General features: G+C 43.2%; 1 protein-coding gene across 1 annotated transcript; it reads left to right on the top strand.

Moving 5' to 3' along the window:
* The first annotated feature begins 12932 nt into the window (after window positions 1-12932).
* On the top strand, window positions 12933-14486 carry LOC122733896 (tyrosine-protein phosphatase non-receptor type 2-like). Its single transcript, XM_043974609.1, has 2 exons — window positions 12933-13386; window positions 13507-14486. Exons 1-2 carry the CDS (start codon window positions 12933-12935, stop codon window positions 14484-14486), a joined length of 1434 nt encoding a protein of 477 aa, XP_043830544.1.
* The last annotated feature ends 1946 nt before the right edge of the window (window positions 14487-16432 follow it).

The following is a 16432-nucleotide window of genomic DNA, read 5'->3' as shown; positions in this document are numbered from 1 at the left end:
GTCACAAAGTTGTTTCATCATCTGGGCCTCAAATTTATCTGCTGTGAAACAAGAGAAACTGGAATAGATCTCTAAGGGCACTTCCAGTTCTTATATTTTGTGGTTCAATGATGTGAATTATCAGCCATACAGACTTTAACATGATGCATAAAATCATGTGATTGCCAGCAAGAAGACAACCATGAAATAGTAAGATTGAAGAATTCCTGTTTCCACTTTGAAAGTTGCTCAGGTGTTCCTAAATTGTTAAACTTCAGCAATTTTCTTATTTCAAAAGAACAAAAAGGGATGAACTTCCCCTTCAAACTACTTTTAAAGCATGCCATTTGGGGAATATTGTAGCATCCTTAGCTGTTTCTTCATTCACGTGGTATGTCCCAAGGCCCTGCCATGAGCCCCCTTTCTCTTTCTAAACTACCTCACTTGCAAATATCAATAGCTCCCATGGGTTTAATGATCATCTCTGAGGAGATGATTCACAGGTCTATATATACAACTTCACTTCTATGCTCTACCCTCATATTACCAACTGCTTTTTGGATATCTCAAGCTGAACACTGTGTAGGCATCTCAAGGGTATCACATTCTCCCAGCACTCAAACTTGCAAACTTGGGGTCTTCCACAAGTCCTCATTCTCACTTATCCCACATATACAATGTGTGGATAAATCTTGTCATTTCTACCTTCAGGACATCTCTCTTATATGTCCTCTTCTCTCCATTCACACAGCTACTTCCCTAGTGCAGGTCCTCATTATCATTCCCCCAGACTACAGCTATAACCTTCTAAATGGTGCCCCTGCCTTAACTCTCTTCCCACTCCAATCCTTCCTCCATTCAGCTACCAAAGTGATTTTTCTAAAGCATTGATTGGTCTATGTCCCCTTCTACTCAATAAATTCTAATGCCTCGATAAAACTATCAATCTAGGGGCAGCTAGGTGGCGCAGTGGATAGAGCACCAGCCCTGGAGTCAGGAGTACCTGAGTTCAAATCCGGCCTCAGACACTTGACACTTACTAGCTGTGTGACCCTGGGCAAGTCACTTAACCCCAATTGCCTCACTAAAAAAAAAACAAAACAAAAAAACCAAACTATCAATCTAAATGAAATGAATGAATCTTCATAAAAAATACAAACTGCCCAGATTAACAGAAGAGGAAATAACCCTATTTTAGAAAAAGAAATTGAACAAGCCATAAATGAGCTCCTTAAGGAAAAAAAAAACAAACCCTGGGTCCAAAAGAAGTCACAAATGAATTCTACCAAATGTTCAAAGAACAATTAATTCCAATATTATATAAACTATTTGGAAAATAGGTAAAGGAGGAGTCCTACCAAATTCCTTTTATGACACAAATATAATTTTGATAGCAAAAGGAAGGGGAGCAAAAGCAAAGAAAGAAAACTATAGACCAATTTCCTTAGTGAAATGCAAACATTTTAAATTAAATACTAGCTAGGGGGCAGCTAGGTGGCGCAGTGGATAGAGCACTGGCCCTGGAGTCAGGAGTAACTGAGTTCAAATCTGGCCTCAGACACTTAACACTTACTAGCTGTGTGACCCTAGGCAAGTCACTTAACCCCAATTGCCTCACAAAAAAAGAAAGAAATATTAGCTAGGAGATTACAGAAACATCACAAAGATCATATACTATGACCCAATGGAATTTATACACAGAATGCAGCACTGGTTCAGTATAAGGCAAACTATCATGGATAAGTTAATGACCAAACAAGAGACAAAAAGAATCACAGGATATAAAACAGATAATTTTGATTACATGAAATTAAAAGCTTTTGCACAAATAAAACTAATTCAGGCAAAATTAGAAGGAAAACTGGAAACTAGAAACATTTTTACAGCAAATTCTCTGGGAAAGGCCTCATTTCTCAAATAAATAGGCAAGTGAGGCAAATTTATAAAACTAAGAGCCCTTCCGCAGTTGGTAAATGGTCAAAGGATATGAACAGGAAATTTTCAGACAAATAAATCTAAGCTATAAGTAGTCACATCAAAATATGCTCTAAATCACTACTGATTAGAGAAATACAAATTAAAATAACAGTGAGCTACCACTTCACACCTCACACCTACCAGGTTGGCTAACAGAGACATAAAAGGAAAATGACAAATGCTGGAGGGGATATGGAACACTAATAATTGCTGGTAGAGTTATGAACTAGTCCAATGATTCTGCAGAACAACTTGGAACTATGCACAAAGTGCTATAAAAGTGGGCATACCCTTTGATCCATCAACACCTCTACTTGCATTCCAAAGAGATCACAGAAAAGGGAAAAGGACCTATTTGCACAAAAATATTTATAACAAGTCTATTTGTGGTGGTAAAGAATTAGAAATTGAGAGGATACCCATCAATTGGAGAATGGCTGAACCGATTGTGGTACATGATTGTAATGAAGTACTATTGTGCTATAAGAAATAATGAGGGGCAGCTAGGTGGCGCAGTGGATAGAGCACCAGCCCTGGAGTCAGGAGTACCTGAGTTCAAATCTGGCCTCAGACACTTAACACTTACTAGCTGTGTGACCTTGGGCAAGTCACTTAACCCCAATTGCCTCACTAAAAAAAAAAAAAAAGAAATAATGAGCAGGATGGTTTCAGAAAAACCTAGGAAGACTTATACAAACCCATGTAAAGTGTAGTGACCAGTACCAGGAAAAATGTTATTGTACACAATAACATTAATACTGTAGGGATGTTCATTTGTGAAAGACTTAGCTATTCTGTTAAAGACAATTCCAAAGGATCCATGATGAAAAATTCTATATACCTCCAGATAGAGAACTGATGAACTCTAAATGCAGATTGAAGCATACTATTTTTACTGTTTGTATTATTTTCCTTTGTGTTTTCTTTAGAAACATTGCTAAGATAGGAATATATTTTGTATGATTGCAATGTATATTCTGTATCAAATTGCTTGCCTTTTCAAGGAGAGGGGAGGGACAGGAGGGAGTGATAGAATTGGGAACTCAATTAAAAAAATGATTGTTAAATGTTTATATGTAATTGGGAAATATTTAATGAAATATATAAAAATAATTTTTAAAATTCAAATGGCTCCCTATTGCCTGTAGGAGCAGATATAAACTCTGTCAGGTATTTAAAGCCCTTTAGGCCTACCTTTCCAGTGTTCTTACATTTTAACTACCCTCCATGAGCAGTGCAAGCCAGCCTCATCGGCCTAGTTGCTATTCCTCACAAAAGACATTCCATCTTCCGTCTCCCTGTTTGTTCGTGGTTATTCCTTAACGTCCTACTCAAATCCTTCTGCAAAAGCCCTTCCTAGGTTCCCCCAGCAGCTAGTGGCTCCCCTCTAAGATTATTTTCTGTCTACTCTGTATATATTTCATATTTCTTTAGTATTTTACACATTGTCTTGCCCAATGGAATGTGAGTTCCTTGAGGGCTAGAAACGGTTTTTACCTTTCTTTTTTCCTCCAGCACTTCCCACCGTGTGTGATACAAAGTAGGAACTTCAGAAATACTTGACTTGACATATCTAAAATATTGGTAAAATATTGGCTCTGACACACATGACGCCATTAGAATATAACTATGGCTTTTAGGCAAGTTTTATTTATTACATGGTATTCAAGGATTTTTGCAGTCACGAAATAATTAGTTCCTAAAAGTTTTCAACTTTTGCTATTATATCTTAAGACACAGCTAATATAACTAAAATTAAGATGGGTCGTTCTAATTTCTCGGCATATATATTTCATACAGAATGAGCAACACTATTCGCTGACTATGATCTCTTCTCTTTTCTGTATTGTTCCAATTTTAGTATGTGTGCTGCCGAAGTGAGCACTGACTATGATATCTTGATGAAGCTGGATGAAAAACGTGTATATTTCATAAGTCACAATATTTACATATACCCACTGTAGCATGGTTCCTGTATTTTGGGGCATGTATGTGTGCACATGCTTAAAATCCCAGATGCCAAATGCTGCTATCAGTTTATTCCAACTAATTAGGATTAATGATAAACTATGAGAAAACATTCTATAGTATTAAATAAAATCAAGCTTCCAAAAAAGACTAGAATAATCTTCTTCCCAAAATTGTTCTTTTATAATAGGACCTTGAAATCACTAAGGGCTTTTTTTTTTTGCATAAAAGCAATATATTTTATATGTATTAAAGCAACCTCAGACACTTAACACTTACTAGCTGTGTGACCCTGGGCAAGTCACTTAACCCCAATTGCCTCACTAAAAAAAAAGTTATAAAAGCTTACATTTATACTCTATACCAAATGTAAGTTTCTTTATACAAGTGGAGTAAGGGGCCAGAAATATATATCATTATAATAAATCTTGCCAGAATTAAAAGCTTCAATGATGTGCTTTTTTTTTAAATTTTAAATTTTATTTTTTTAAGTGAGGCAATTGGGGTTAAGTGACTTGCCCAGGGTCACACAGCTAGTAAGTGTTAAGTGTCTGAGGCTGGATTTGAACTCAGGTACTCCTGACTCCAAGGCCAGTGCTCTATCCACTGCGCCACCTAGCCGCCCACAATGATGTGCTTTTAAAACAAAAGTTTGAAATTTTCCATTACATTTTGAAATCTTCATAAATGAATATGCTTGGGGCAGCTAGGTGGCACAGTGGATAGAACACCCGCCCTGGCGTCAGGAGGACCTGAGTTCAAATCTGGCCTCAGATACTTTTAACACCAGCTGTGTGACCCTGGGCAAGTCACTTAACCCCAATTGCCTCACCAAAAAAAAAAATAAATAAAAGAATACGCTTATATTAAGCTAGCAACGTACATAGACTGGGCGATGTCAAAATGTCAAAAATTTAGTTGCTTTTTATGGCAAAAGCACAAAGTGTGTCCATTTCCTACTATAACCTGGCATACACGCTTCTTAGTGCTCTTGGGTTATAGTCTATTCTTCTCTCATCATATTCATATTCCTGAAGATTCTGGAGTTTCTCTTTACTCTGGGTGGTAGCAGAACCAGATTGGAGCAGGCATACTAGTTTGCGAGGAAATAGTCAAAGAGTTCTTGTCTAAATTTTGGCTGAGGGTACGGAGGAAGAATACAGCTGTTTGGGACAGTTGTATGAAATTGCTAATTACATGCCTGGAATAAAAGAGATCCATTAGGATATTCTGAGACTGGTGATCCAGCATGGTTTTGGACAGGCAGTGAACCGTTGGATCTCTGTAAAATAATTTTAGTGTCAAGCTTGGAATTATTTGTGTTGTGAATCAGGGGAAACAACATTGAAAGCTCTGGGAGTGAAAGTGGCAAAGACTGCCTCGATTCAGTTTATAGCTGCTAGAGAACACATAATTTCACTGGCCCTCGACTTTTGTAACTGGATTTGCAGTGCTCACTGGGAAAAGGGTGGATGAGGGCAATGTGCTGAAGTGGGATAAAGTGTTGGAGTGAGAGTCAAAGAAGCTAGCTGCAGATTTGGCCTCTGCCACTAGTTCTGCAGCCATAGCCAAGTGCTCATGATTGCTGAAGGTCTGTGAACCTTCTCTGTAAAATGAAGATAATACCTACTTGCAGTACTCCCCTAATAACGTTGCTGGGTGAACTAATTGTAGAATGTAGAATGTTCTGCCAAACTAGAAAATGCTCTGTATCAATTTGTTATCTTCCTTTGCCTGGGCAGCTAGCCAGAGGAATTGAATATAAGCCCTGAGTCCTCATTCCGTGCCAGAAAGCAGTTCCATTTAGAGAGCAAGGTCAGGTGGGCACTAGAGGGATTCTTCTCTTTCAAACCTTACTTGAATAGGCATTTTCTAAGTTCCATAAAGTCTCTTCAAGGAAAGCTAGCTAGAGGATTTATTAGATACCTACTATGTGCCACGTACTGTGATAAGTACTCAGGATACAAATAGAAGCAAGTAAGGCAGTCCCAGTTACCAAAGAGCTTACATTTTAATGATGGAAAGCAACACAAAGGAGAATTCAAAGAGATTTACTGATGATAGTCCAAGTGAAGAAGGCATAGTGTGTCATGGCAGGGGAGGAAGATGGGGAAAGATACTATAAGGAGAGTTTGAGAGTAATATGAATGAGGGTGCCTTGGGGAAATTGCTTTCTGAGATAAAAAAGGTCCATTAAAAAAAACAAACAACTCATTGACATTGAGAAGAAAGGGAATAAGTATTGTGTTTTAGTAGAGAAAATGGCCTCAGATCAATTAATCCATCAATAAACATTAAGGACTGATTATAGTCAAGCAATGTGCTAAGTGCCAAAGATACAAAGAAAGACAAAAATCCTCTATTCATTCTCAAGGAACTCACAGGTGGGGGAAACAATGGGTAAAAATTAGATACATACAGCACATATACAACACAAACAGAAAGTAATCTCGAAGAGAAGGTACTAGACTGAAGGGAACTGGGAAAGGCCTCCTTCAGAAGGCTGAAATAAGCTGAATCTTGAAGAAAGGCAGCTAAGCTAAAAGGAGAAGGTAATGAAAGAACATTCCCGGCAAGTCAGGCAGCAGCTGAAAAGGCATGGTCAGAAGGTGAAGGCTTCTTCTGTGTGAGGAACATCAAGTAGGTGAGAGTACTTGGATCTCAGAGTATATGAAGGGATGTAAAGTGTAAGAAGACTGGAAAGATATGAACAGGCCAGGTCAGGAAGGGCTTTATATGTCAAATAGCATTTTATATTTAATCCTGGAAAAGGATGAGTGAGGGCTATTATAGTCAGATATGTGCTTTAGGAAAAATCACTTAAGCAGTTGAGTAGAGGATGGATTGGATTGAAGAGACTTGAGACAAGGAGACCAATCAGTAGGCTATTGCAATAGTTCAGGAAAGAGGTCATAAGGGCCTAACCAGAGTGGTGCTGGATTGAGAAAAAGACATATACATGAGAGAGACTGTAAAGGTAGAAATGACAAGGCCTGAAAACAGACTGACTATGTGGGAAGAATGAGTGAGGAGTCAATAGTGGTTGCAACCCAAGGTTGCAAACTTGGGTACCTAGGAAAATGGTTTTCAATAGTAATAGAGTTTATAAGAGAGAAGGGCTTGAGAGGAAAGATGAGCTCTGTTTTGGACGTGATGAAAATGTTTGCAATTATTAAAGGACATCCAATTTGAGATATCCAAAAGGCTGTTGGTGATACAGGACAGAAGCTCAGGAGAAGGACTGGGGCTGGATATATTAGCTCTGAGAATTATCATAGGGAGCTACTGAGAGCACCAAGCGAAAAAGTGTAAAGAGAATCAAGAAAACAAGGTCATGAAAACCTAAAGAGGAATGATCAACATCATTAAAGGCTCCAGAGAGGCCAAGAAGCATGAAGACAGCTCCTTATATCAATCCATACACATGAATATTTAGTAGTAGGAGCTGAACACTGGGCTAAGTATTATGGAGAGAAAACAGTACAGTACAAGGTCACACCTTTCTGTGCCTCTTTCCCTTGCTCATTCCTTTGCTGGTTTCTCTACCAGTCAGTAAATAATGAAGCACCTACTCTGTGCTAAGTACCAACAATACAAGAGACAAAAAGACAGTCCCTACCATCAAGGAGCTTACAACTAATGGAATAATTAGCATTCTCATAGAACTTTAGGGTTTGTAAAACTTTTTTGGGGGGGAGGGGCGGGCTATGAGGGTAAGTGTCAAGTGTCTGAGGTCAGCTTTGAACTCAGGTCCTCCAGAATCCAGGGCCAGTGCTTTATCCACTGCGCCACCTAGCTGCCCCTGTTTTTTAAAACAAATATTAACTCATTCGATCCTATCAACAACCCTGGGAGGTGGGCGCTATAAGCATCCCCAATTTACAGTTGAGAGAACTAAGGCTAAGAGATGTTAAGTGACTGTGTAGGGTCACAAAGATAGTAAATAAAATAACTGAGGCTATAGATTATCTGTGGTCTCCTCTTTTGGCAGGCATACCACCAGCCTGAGAATATAAAAAGAACTTCAACCTCCTTTAAAAGTAATGTCACACGGGGCAGCTATAGGGGGCGCAGTAGTTAAAGCACTGGCCCTGGAGTCAGGAGGACCTGAGCTCAAATCCGGTCTCGGACACTTAACACTTACTAGCTGTGTGACTCTGGGCAAGTTACTTAACCCCAATTGCCTCACTAAAAAAAAAAAAAAAAAATGTAATGTCACACACTCTTCTCGGACCGCGCTGCTGCCCTCCTGCCCCTCCCCCACCACTCGCCATTCTTGGAGCACTTAGACTGCGCATGCCCAGGAGCTGGAATTTAGCCAGAGCGCAGAACGAGGTTGGTGTACTCCAGCCTAAGCTCCCTTGGAAGAGGTTGTCTCATTTCAGGTGCCCTCTTCAGAGCTCCCCCCCGCCCCCCCCCGACTTTCCCCGTTCCCCCCCGGTCCCCCTCCGGTCCCCCCGACTCCCCTACCCTCCCACCCTCCGACCCCCCGCCTTTTCTCCTCAAAGGATTTTTTCCCTCCTCGAAAGTCTTTCCCGCCTTTTCTCCTCAGAGGATTGTTTTGCCTCTGTGGAGTCTTTCCCGCCTTTTCTCCCCAAAGGTTTTTTTTTTTTCCTCTGCGGAGTCTTTCCCCCCTTTTCTCCTCAGAGGATTTGAGGAGTCTTTCCCGCCTTTTCTCCCCAAAGGTTTTTTTTTTTTCCTCTGCGGAGTCTTTCCCCCCTTTTCTCCTCAGAGGATTGTTTTGCCTCTGTGGAGTCTTTCCCGCCTTTTCTCCCCAAAGGTTTTTTTTTTTTCCTCTGCGGAGTCTTTCCCCCCTTTTCTCCTCAGAGGATTTGAGGAGTCTTTCCCGCCTTTTCTCCCCAAAGGTTTTTTTTTTCCTCTGCGGAGTCTTTCCCCCCTTTTCTCCTCAGAGGATTTTTTCTCTCTTCGGAGGCTTTCCCCCCTTTTCTCCTCAGAGGATTTGAGGAGTCTTTCCCGCCTTTTCTCCCCAAAGGTTTTTTTTTTTCCTCTGCGGAGTCTTTCCCCCCTTTTCTCCTCAGAGGATTTGAGGAGTCTTTCCCGCCTTTTCTCCCCAAAGGTTTTTTTTTTTTTTCCTCTGCGGAGTCTTTCCCCCCTTTTCTCCTCAGAGGATTTGAGGAGTCTTTCCCGCCTTTTCTCCCCAAAGGTTTTTTTTTTTCCTCTGCGGAGTCTTTCCCCCCTTTTCTCCTCAGAGGATTTGAGGAGTCTTTCCCGCCTTTTCTCCCCAAAGGTTTTTTTTTTTTCCTCTGCGGAGTCTTTCCCCCCTTTTCTCCTCAGAGGATTTGAGGAGTCTTTCCCGCCTTTTCTCCCCAAAGGTTTTTTTTTTCCTCTGCGGAGTCTTTCCCCCCTTTTCTCCTCAGAGGATTTGAGGAGTCTTTCCCGCCTTTTCTCCCCAAAGGTTTTTTTTTTTTTCCTCTGCGGAGTCTTTCCCCCCTTTTCTCCTCAGAGGATTTGAGGAGTCTTTCCCGCCTTTTCTCCCCAAAGGTTTTTTTTTTTTCCTCTGCGGAGTCTTTCCCCCCTTTTCTCCTCAGAGGATTTTTTCTCTCTTCGGAGGCTTTCCCCCCTTTTCTCCTCAGAGGATTTGAGGAGTCTTTCCCGCCTTTTCTCCCCAAAGGTTTTTTTTTTCCTCTGCGGAGTCTTTCCCCCCTTTTCTCCTCAGAGGATTTTTTCTCTCTTCGGAGGTTTTCCCCCCTTTTCTCCTCAGAGGAGTCTTTCCCCGCTTTTCTCCTCAGAGGATTGTTTATCCTCTGTGGAGTCTTTCCCGCCTTTTCTCCCCAAAGTTTTTTTTTTCCTCTGCGGAGTCTTTCCCCCCTTTTCTCCTCAGAGGATTTGAGGAGTCTTTCCCGCCTTTTCTCCCCAAAGTTTTTTTTTTTTCCTCTGCGGAGTCTTTCCCCCCTTTTCTCCTCAGAGGATTTTTTCTCTCTTCGGAGTCTTTCCCCGCTTTTCTCCTCAGAGGATTGTTTATCCTCTGTGGAGTCTTTCCCGCCTTTTCTCCCCAAAGGTTTTTTTTTTCCTCTGCGGAGTCTTTCCCCCCTTTTCTCCTCAGAGGATTGTTTTGCCTCTGTGGAGTCTTTCCCGCCTTTTCTCCTCAGAGGATTTTTTTCCCTCTTCGGAGTCTTTCCCCCCCTTTTCTCCTCAGAGGATTGTTTTGCCTCTGTGGAGTCTTTCCCCCCCTTTTCTCCTCGGAGGATTGTTTATCCTCTGTGGAGTCTTTCCTGCCTTTTCTCCCCAAAGGTTTTTTTTTTTTTTCCTCTGCGGAGTCTTTCCCCCCTTTTCTCCTCAGAGGATTTTTTTCCCTCTTCGGAGTCTTTCCCCCCTTTTCTCCTCAGAGGATTGTTTTGCCTCTGTGGAGTCTTTCCCCCCCTTTTCTCCTCGGAGGATTGTTTATCCTCTGTGGAGTCTTTCCCGCCTTTTCTCCCCAAAGGTTTTTTTTTTTTTTTCCTCTGCGGAGTCTTTCCCCCCTTTTCTCCCCAAAGGTTTTTTTTTTTTTTTCCTCTGCGGAGTCTTTCTCCCCTTTTCTCCTCAGAGGATTGTGGAGTCTTTCCCGCCTTTTCTCCCCAAAGGTTTTTTTTCCTCTGCATGTCTTTCCCCCCTTTTCTCCTCAGAGGATTTTTTCTCTCTTCGGAGGTTTTCCCCCCTTTTCTCCCCAAAGGTTTTTTTTTTTCCTCTGCGGAGTCTTTCCCCCCTTTTCTCCTCAGAGGATTGTTTTGCCTCTGTGGAGTCTTTCCCCCCTTTTCTCCTCAGAGGATTTTTTCTCTCTTCGGAGGTTTCCCCCCCTTTTCTCCCCAAAGGTTTTTTTTTTTCCTCTGCGGAGTCTTTCCCCCCTTTTCTCCTCAGAGGATTGTTTATCCTCTGCGGAGTCTTTCCCGCCCTTTCTCCTCAGAGGATTTTTTCCCTCTTCGGAGTCTTTCCCCCCTTTTCTCCTCAGAGGATCGTTTTGCCTCTGTGGAGTCTTTCCCGCCTTTTCTCCTCAGAGGATTTTTTTCCCTCTTCGGAGTCTTTCCCCCCCTTTTCTCCTCAGAGGATTTTTTTCCTCTGCGGAGTCTTTCCCCCCTTTTCTCCTCAGAGGATTTTTTCTCTCTTCGGAGGTTTTCCCCCCTTTTCTCCCCAAAGGTTTTTTTTTTTCCTCTGCGGAGTCTTTCCCCCCTTTTCTCCTCAGAGGATTTTTTCCCTCTTCAGAATCTTTCACCCCTTTTTCTCCTCAGAGGATTGTTTTGCCTCTGTGGAGTCTTTCCCGCCTTTTCTCCTCAGAGGATTTTTTCCTCTTTGGAGTCTTTTCCTTCTTTTCTCCTCAGAGGATTGTTTATCCTCTGTGGAGTCTTTCCCGCCTTTTCTCCCCAAAGGTTTTTTTTTTTCCTCTGCGGAGTCTTTCCCCCCTTTTCTCCTCAGAGGATTTTTTCCCTCTTCAGAATCTTTCACCCCTTTTTCTCCTCAGAGGATTGTTTTGCCTCTGTGGAGTCTTTCCCGCCTTTTCTCCTCAGAGGATTTTTTCCTCTTTGGAGTCTTTCCCCCCTTTTCTCCTCAGAGGATTGTTTATCCTCTGTGGAGTCTTTTCCCCCCTTTTCTCCTCAGAGGATCGTTTTGCCTCTGTGGAGTCTTTCCCGCCTTTTCTCCTCAGAGGATTTTTTTTCCCTCTTCGGAGTCTTTCCCCCCTTTTCTCCTCAGAGGATTGTTTATCCTCTGCGGAGTCTTTCCCGCCCTTTCTCCTCAGAGGATTTTTTTTCCTCTGCGGAGTCTTTCCCCCCTTTTCTCCTCAGAGGATTTTTTCTCTCTTCGGAGTCTTCTCCCCCTTTTTCTCCTCAGAGGATTGTTTTGCCTCTGCGGAGTCTTTCCCCCTTTTTCTCCTCAGAGGATTTTTTCCCTCTTCAGAATCTTTCACCCCTTTTTCTCCTCAGAGGATTGTTTTGTCTCTGCGGAGTCTTTCCCCCCTTTTCTCCTCAGAGGAATTTTTTTCCTCCTCAGAATTGTTTGTTTCTTTGAAAAGAATTTTCTCCTCCACAGAATATTTTTTTCTTTCTCAGAAGGTGTTTTTTTTCCTTTGAGAGTTTTCTTCTCATAGTCTTTTCTCAAAAAATTTTCATTTTTCTCCTCAGACTTTTCCACCTCTTCAAGAGACTTTTCGCCTCCCCAGAGACTTTTCTACCTCTTCAAGAGACTTTTTGCCTCCTCAGAGACTTTTCCACCTCTTCAAGAGATTTTCACCTTCCCAGAGACTTTTCGCCTCCCCGGAGACTTTTCCACCTCTTCAAGAGACTTTTCGCCTCCCCATAGACTTTTCCACCTCTTCAAGAGACTTTTTGCCTCCCCAGAGACTTTTCCACCTCTTCAAGAGTTTTTCACCTTCCCAGAGACTTTTCGCCTCCCCAGAGACTTTTCGCCTCCCCATAGACTTTTCCACCTCTTCAAGAGACTTTTTGCCTCCCCAGAGACTTTTCCACCTCTTCAAGAGACTTTTCACCTCCGCAGAGACTTTTCTCCTCCTCTTCAGAAACTTCAGCCTCTCCAGAGACTTTTCTTTCCTACGCCTACCGGCTGCAGCCATCACAGCCATAGGGACCCTTGCCTCCATCTTCCCCAGCTGCAGCTGCCTTGGTGGTAGTTGTCATTGGAAAGTACTGAGTCGGTGACTGGTGACTGAGTGAGTGTTATCCGTCCTCTGCGGCCACTGCCCTTCCTCTCGGTCCCTCCCTCTCGGGTCCCCTCTGGTTGGTTAGGTCTAGTTGGGTCCCTGTGCCAGGTGGCTGCTCGCCAGGCCACCCTAACCCTCCTCCTCCTCCTTGGTCCCCGCCGCCCCTGTCACCTGAGCGGCCATCCCATCCATCGCCCCACCCCCCATCCCATCTCCCTCACCTGGGCCCAGGTCGAGGTCGAGGCCTGGGATCCCCGCTTGGTGTCCCAGCCTGAATCAGAGCCACAACCACCAGGCGCCACCCCCCTCCTTCCTCCCCCCTCCCGCCGCCGCCCTCCCCCACCCCTTGGACACCACAGGTATGGCGACGCCCGCGTCCCCCGAAGATTGGGAGGTCTCTGATTTCGAAGTGGCCTCCAGCACCGCCGGCACCACTGACACAGTCTCCTCCACCTCGTTGGAAATGCCCGCCTCGTTGGAAATGCCCGCCTCATTGGAAATGCCCGCCTCTTTGGTCTCCGTGAAATCCAAGGGCACGGACGAGGAGAAGAACTTCGATGACGAAGAGGAAGAGGAAGAGCAAGAAGAGGAAGATGAAGAGGGCATGATGATGTGGGGCTATTTGAGCGAGCGGATGACCATGGAGATGGAGTTCCAGGTGTGGGATGCCACCAGTGGATGGCACCAAGCCTTCCTCGATGTGTCTGACCGCTGCTACGACTACAATGCCCGGGTGGGTCGGTCCCAGGAGAACAGATCCCGCAACCGCTACGCAGACGTGAGCCCCTACGACCACAGCAGGGTGCACCTGAAGATCGCCACCCCCGCCCCGGGCGGAGGCTTCCACCCAGGCCTGGGCTTGGCTTTGGCCCATAATTCTTGCTCTCCCTCCTCCGCGTCTTTGGGAGGGGGCCAAGGAAGAGGAGAAGGCGAGGATGAGCAGAATGACTACATCAACGCCAGCTTCGTGGTGGTGGAGAAGGCCCAGCGGAAATACATCCTGACGCAGGGGCCGCTGCCCAACACATGCGGCCACTTCTGGCTCATGGTGTGGCAGCAGAACAGCAGAGCTGTGATCATGCTCAACAGGCTGGTGGAGAAGAACTCCATGAAGTGCTCCCAGTACTGGCCCCCCTGCCAGGGCCAGACCCTCTTCTTCGAGGAGATGGGCATCAGCGTGTACATGTTGAAGGAGGAGGTGAGGACCTCCTTCACGGTCCACTTCCTGAGGCTGAAGAACACGATGACAAGAGAGGTCAGGTCCATCTTCCACTTCCACTATACCAGCTGGCCCGACTTCGGGGTGCCTAAAGCGCCGGCCTCCTTCCTGTCCTTCCTTTTCATGGTGAGGGAGTCGGGCTGCCTCAACGATGAGCAGGGGCCCGCGGTCATCCACTGCAGCGCTGGCATCGGGCGGTCGGGCATCTTTGCTTTAGTCGATACCTGCCTGATCCTGATGGAGAAGAGAGAGGACCCCTTTTGCCTGAACATCAGACAAGTATTGGTGAACCTGAGAAAGTACCGGATGGGACTTATCCAGACCCCAAAACAGCTAAGATTCTCCTACATGGCTGTCATCGAAGGGGCGAAATTCCTCATGGCAGATGAAAATTTCAAGAAAAACTGGAAAGCACTTAGCAATGTAAGACCAGGGCCCAGCTATGATGAGTTATTTTCTCAGACACATACAGAATTCGAGGATAAAGAAGAAAGAGATGCAGGTTTTTCAGATCTAGCAACGAGAACACCAAATAGTGGAGAAGGAAGCAGTGAAGATACCCAAAAACGACTTAGAGAAGACAAAAAAGCTAGTAGAGAGGAGGAGGAAGAAGAGGAGGATGAGGTACTGCAGAATAGAGAAAAGACAAGTGAGACTGAACTTAAAAGAAAAAGACTAAATCCTCAGAACATGTGAGGCCAAGTCAGACTGATTTTGAAAAAAAAAAGGCTCAACAGCCAAGACCAGTGAATATTTTTTCCAAGTGAAACAAGATCTTTTATTTTTATTTTTTTTCTGTTTAGAATTTTATTTTCCAAATTACATGTAAAAACAAATTTTTGACATCAATTTTTTAAAACTTTGTGTTCCAACTTCTCTTCTTCCCTCCCTTCCCACCCCCACCCCTAAGAACTCAAGCAATTCAATTTAAGTTATACATGAGTAGTCATGGAAAACATCTCCACATTAGCTAGGTTGTGAGAGAAAACAGATCAAAACACAATTTCAGATTAAGGAACTGTCAAAAAATTATGCTTCAATCTGTTTTCAGATACCATCAGTTTTCATAAGTCAACTAGTGAATATTTTACAAGTATCTGAACCATTGATATTCAAAAGCAAGACCTGAAGCCTTTCTCTGAGATCTAAAGAATGTTTCAGTTATCAGTTTCCAACATTAATTTTATACCATGAGAACCTAAGAGCAAAAGCCTTTAATTTTACAAATTTTTAGATGCTTATAAGATTTTTATGTTTGCAAAAGCTATAAATTTGATTAGTTTTTAAATGCTTTTAAGAAATTTAGAAATGTTTAAGAGAAACAAATAAGAGTAGACTACTTTGTGCTGTGTTCTTATTGTATTTTAATGTGTTTTAGCAGCATTGAAAGTTTTAAGTGAAAAAAAGGTTCATGGGGGCAGCTAGGTGGCGCAGTGGATAAAGCACTGGCCCTGGATTCAGGAGGACCTGAGTTCAAATACAGCCTCAGACACTTGACACTAGCTGTGTGACCCTGGGCAAGTCACTTAACCCTCATTGCTCTGGAAGAAAAAAGAAAAAAAAAAAAGCAAAGAAAAAAAAAAGTACTGCTATAAAAAAGGTTCATTAGAGCAATGCTTAGATAGAGTAATACTAAAAGTGGTGGTTCTAGGTCACCCCTCTTCCTGTACTTAATGTAACCCAAAGATAGCCTATAGTTTCTTTGTAAGTTAATCAGTAAATACAAGTCTATGTGTAACTTAAGTCCTTGTCCACTGCAATTTAAATTCATTTCCTATTGATCTGTCCTCAATGAATACCTCAGGTTCACTAAATACTGAGCTACTGTTACTAAGACCACAGCTTCTCTTTAGCTTTCTCTTATATGGACTATGTAATTATTCTCCTTTAGTATTACCTTGTAAGACTCATTTCCAATCCCTTTAATAATTTGTGTTCTCTACAGAACCCATTCTACATCTTGCTTAACTTGCAAAACCCCAAAATAGATTCTGAGCTTTAATAAAGGCTTGACTAAACCCCCGAGGATAGGAGGAGGATTACCTTGAAGATCCTGTAAGAAAGAAAATCCTGCTGGCATTTCCTGAGGTTAACTAAAATTCTGGTTTATGATTCTAGGGGGCAGCAATACATATTTATCACTTATTTGATTTATAAAGCCTTGAAAAGCTCAAGTTAATAAATTTCAGGTCTGTCGAAATAATTTAAGAAAAGCAGTCATTATCTTTTTTTAAATCTCTTAACAAACCTAATATCAAATGTTAATTACCAATCTATTCATGTCCATCTAGCAAACTGCTAGATTGTATTGAATTGGTGACACATAGACAGAGAGGGTGGACAAATGGATAGATGGGGTGACATACAGATGGACAGATGGGGGGACACATGGATGGACAGAGGAGGGACACAAGGACATATGAGAGGGACACACAGACAGAGAATTGGTGACACACAGACGGGGGGGACACACGGATGGACAGAAGGGGAACACACAGACAGATGGGGGACACATAGACAGAGAGGGGGGACACACAGACAGACATGGGGGGGACACATGGATGGACAAAAGGGGGACACACAGACGGACACAGGGGGACACACAGACGAACAGAGGGGGGACACACGGATGCACAGAGAGG

This window comes from Dromiciops gliroides, chromosome X (assembly GCF_019393635.1).
Source record: "Dromiciops gliroides isolate mDroGli1 chromosome X, mDroGli1.pri, whole genome shotgun sequence".
In the NCBI taxonomy this organism is placed as follows: domain Eukaryota; kingdom Metazoa; phylum Chordata; class Mammalia; order Microbiotheria; family Microbiotheriidae; genus Dromiciops; species Dromiciops gliroides.
Note: the sequence above shows the minus strand (reverse complement) of the source record. Positions and strands in the feature narration are given on the sequence as shown.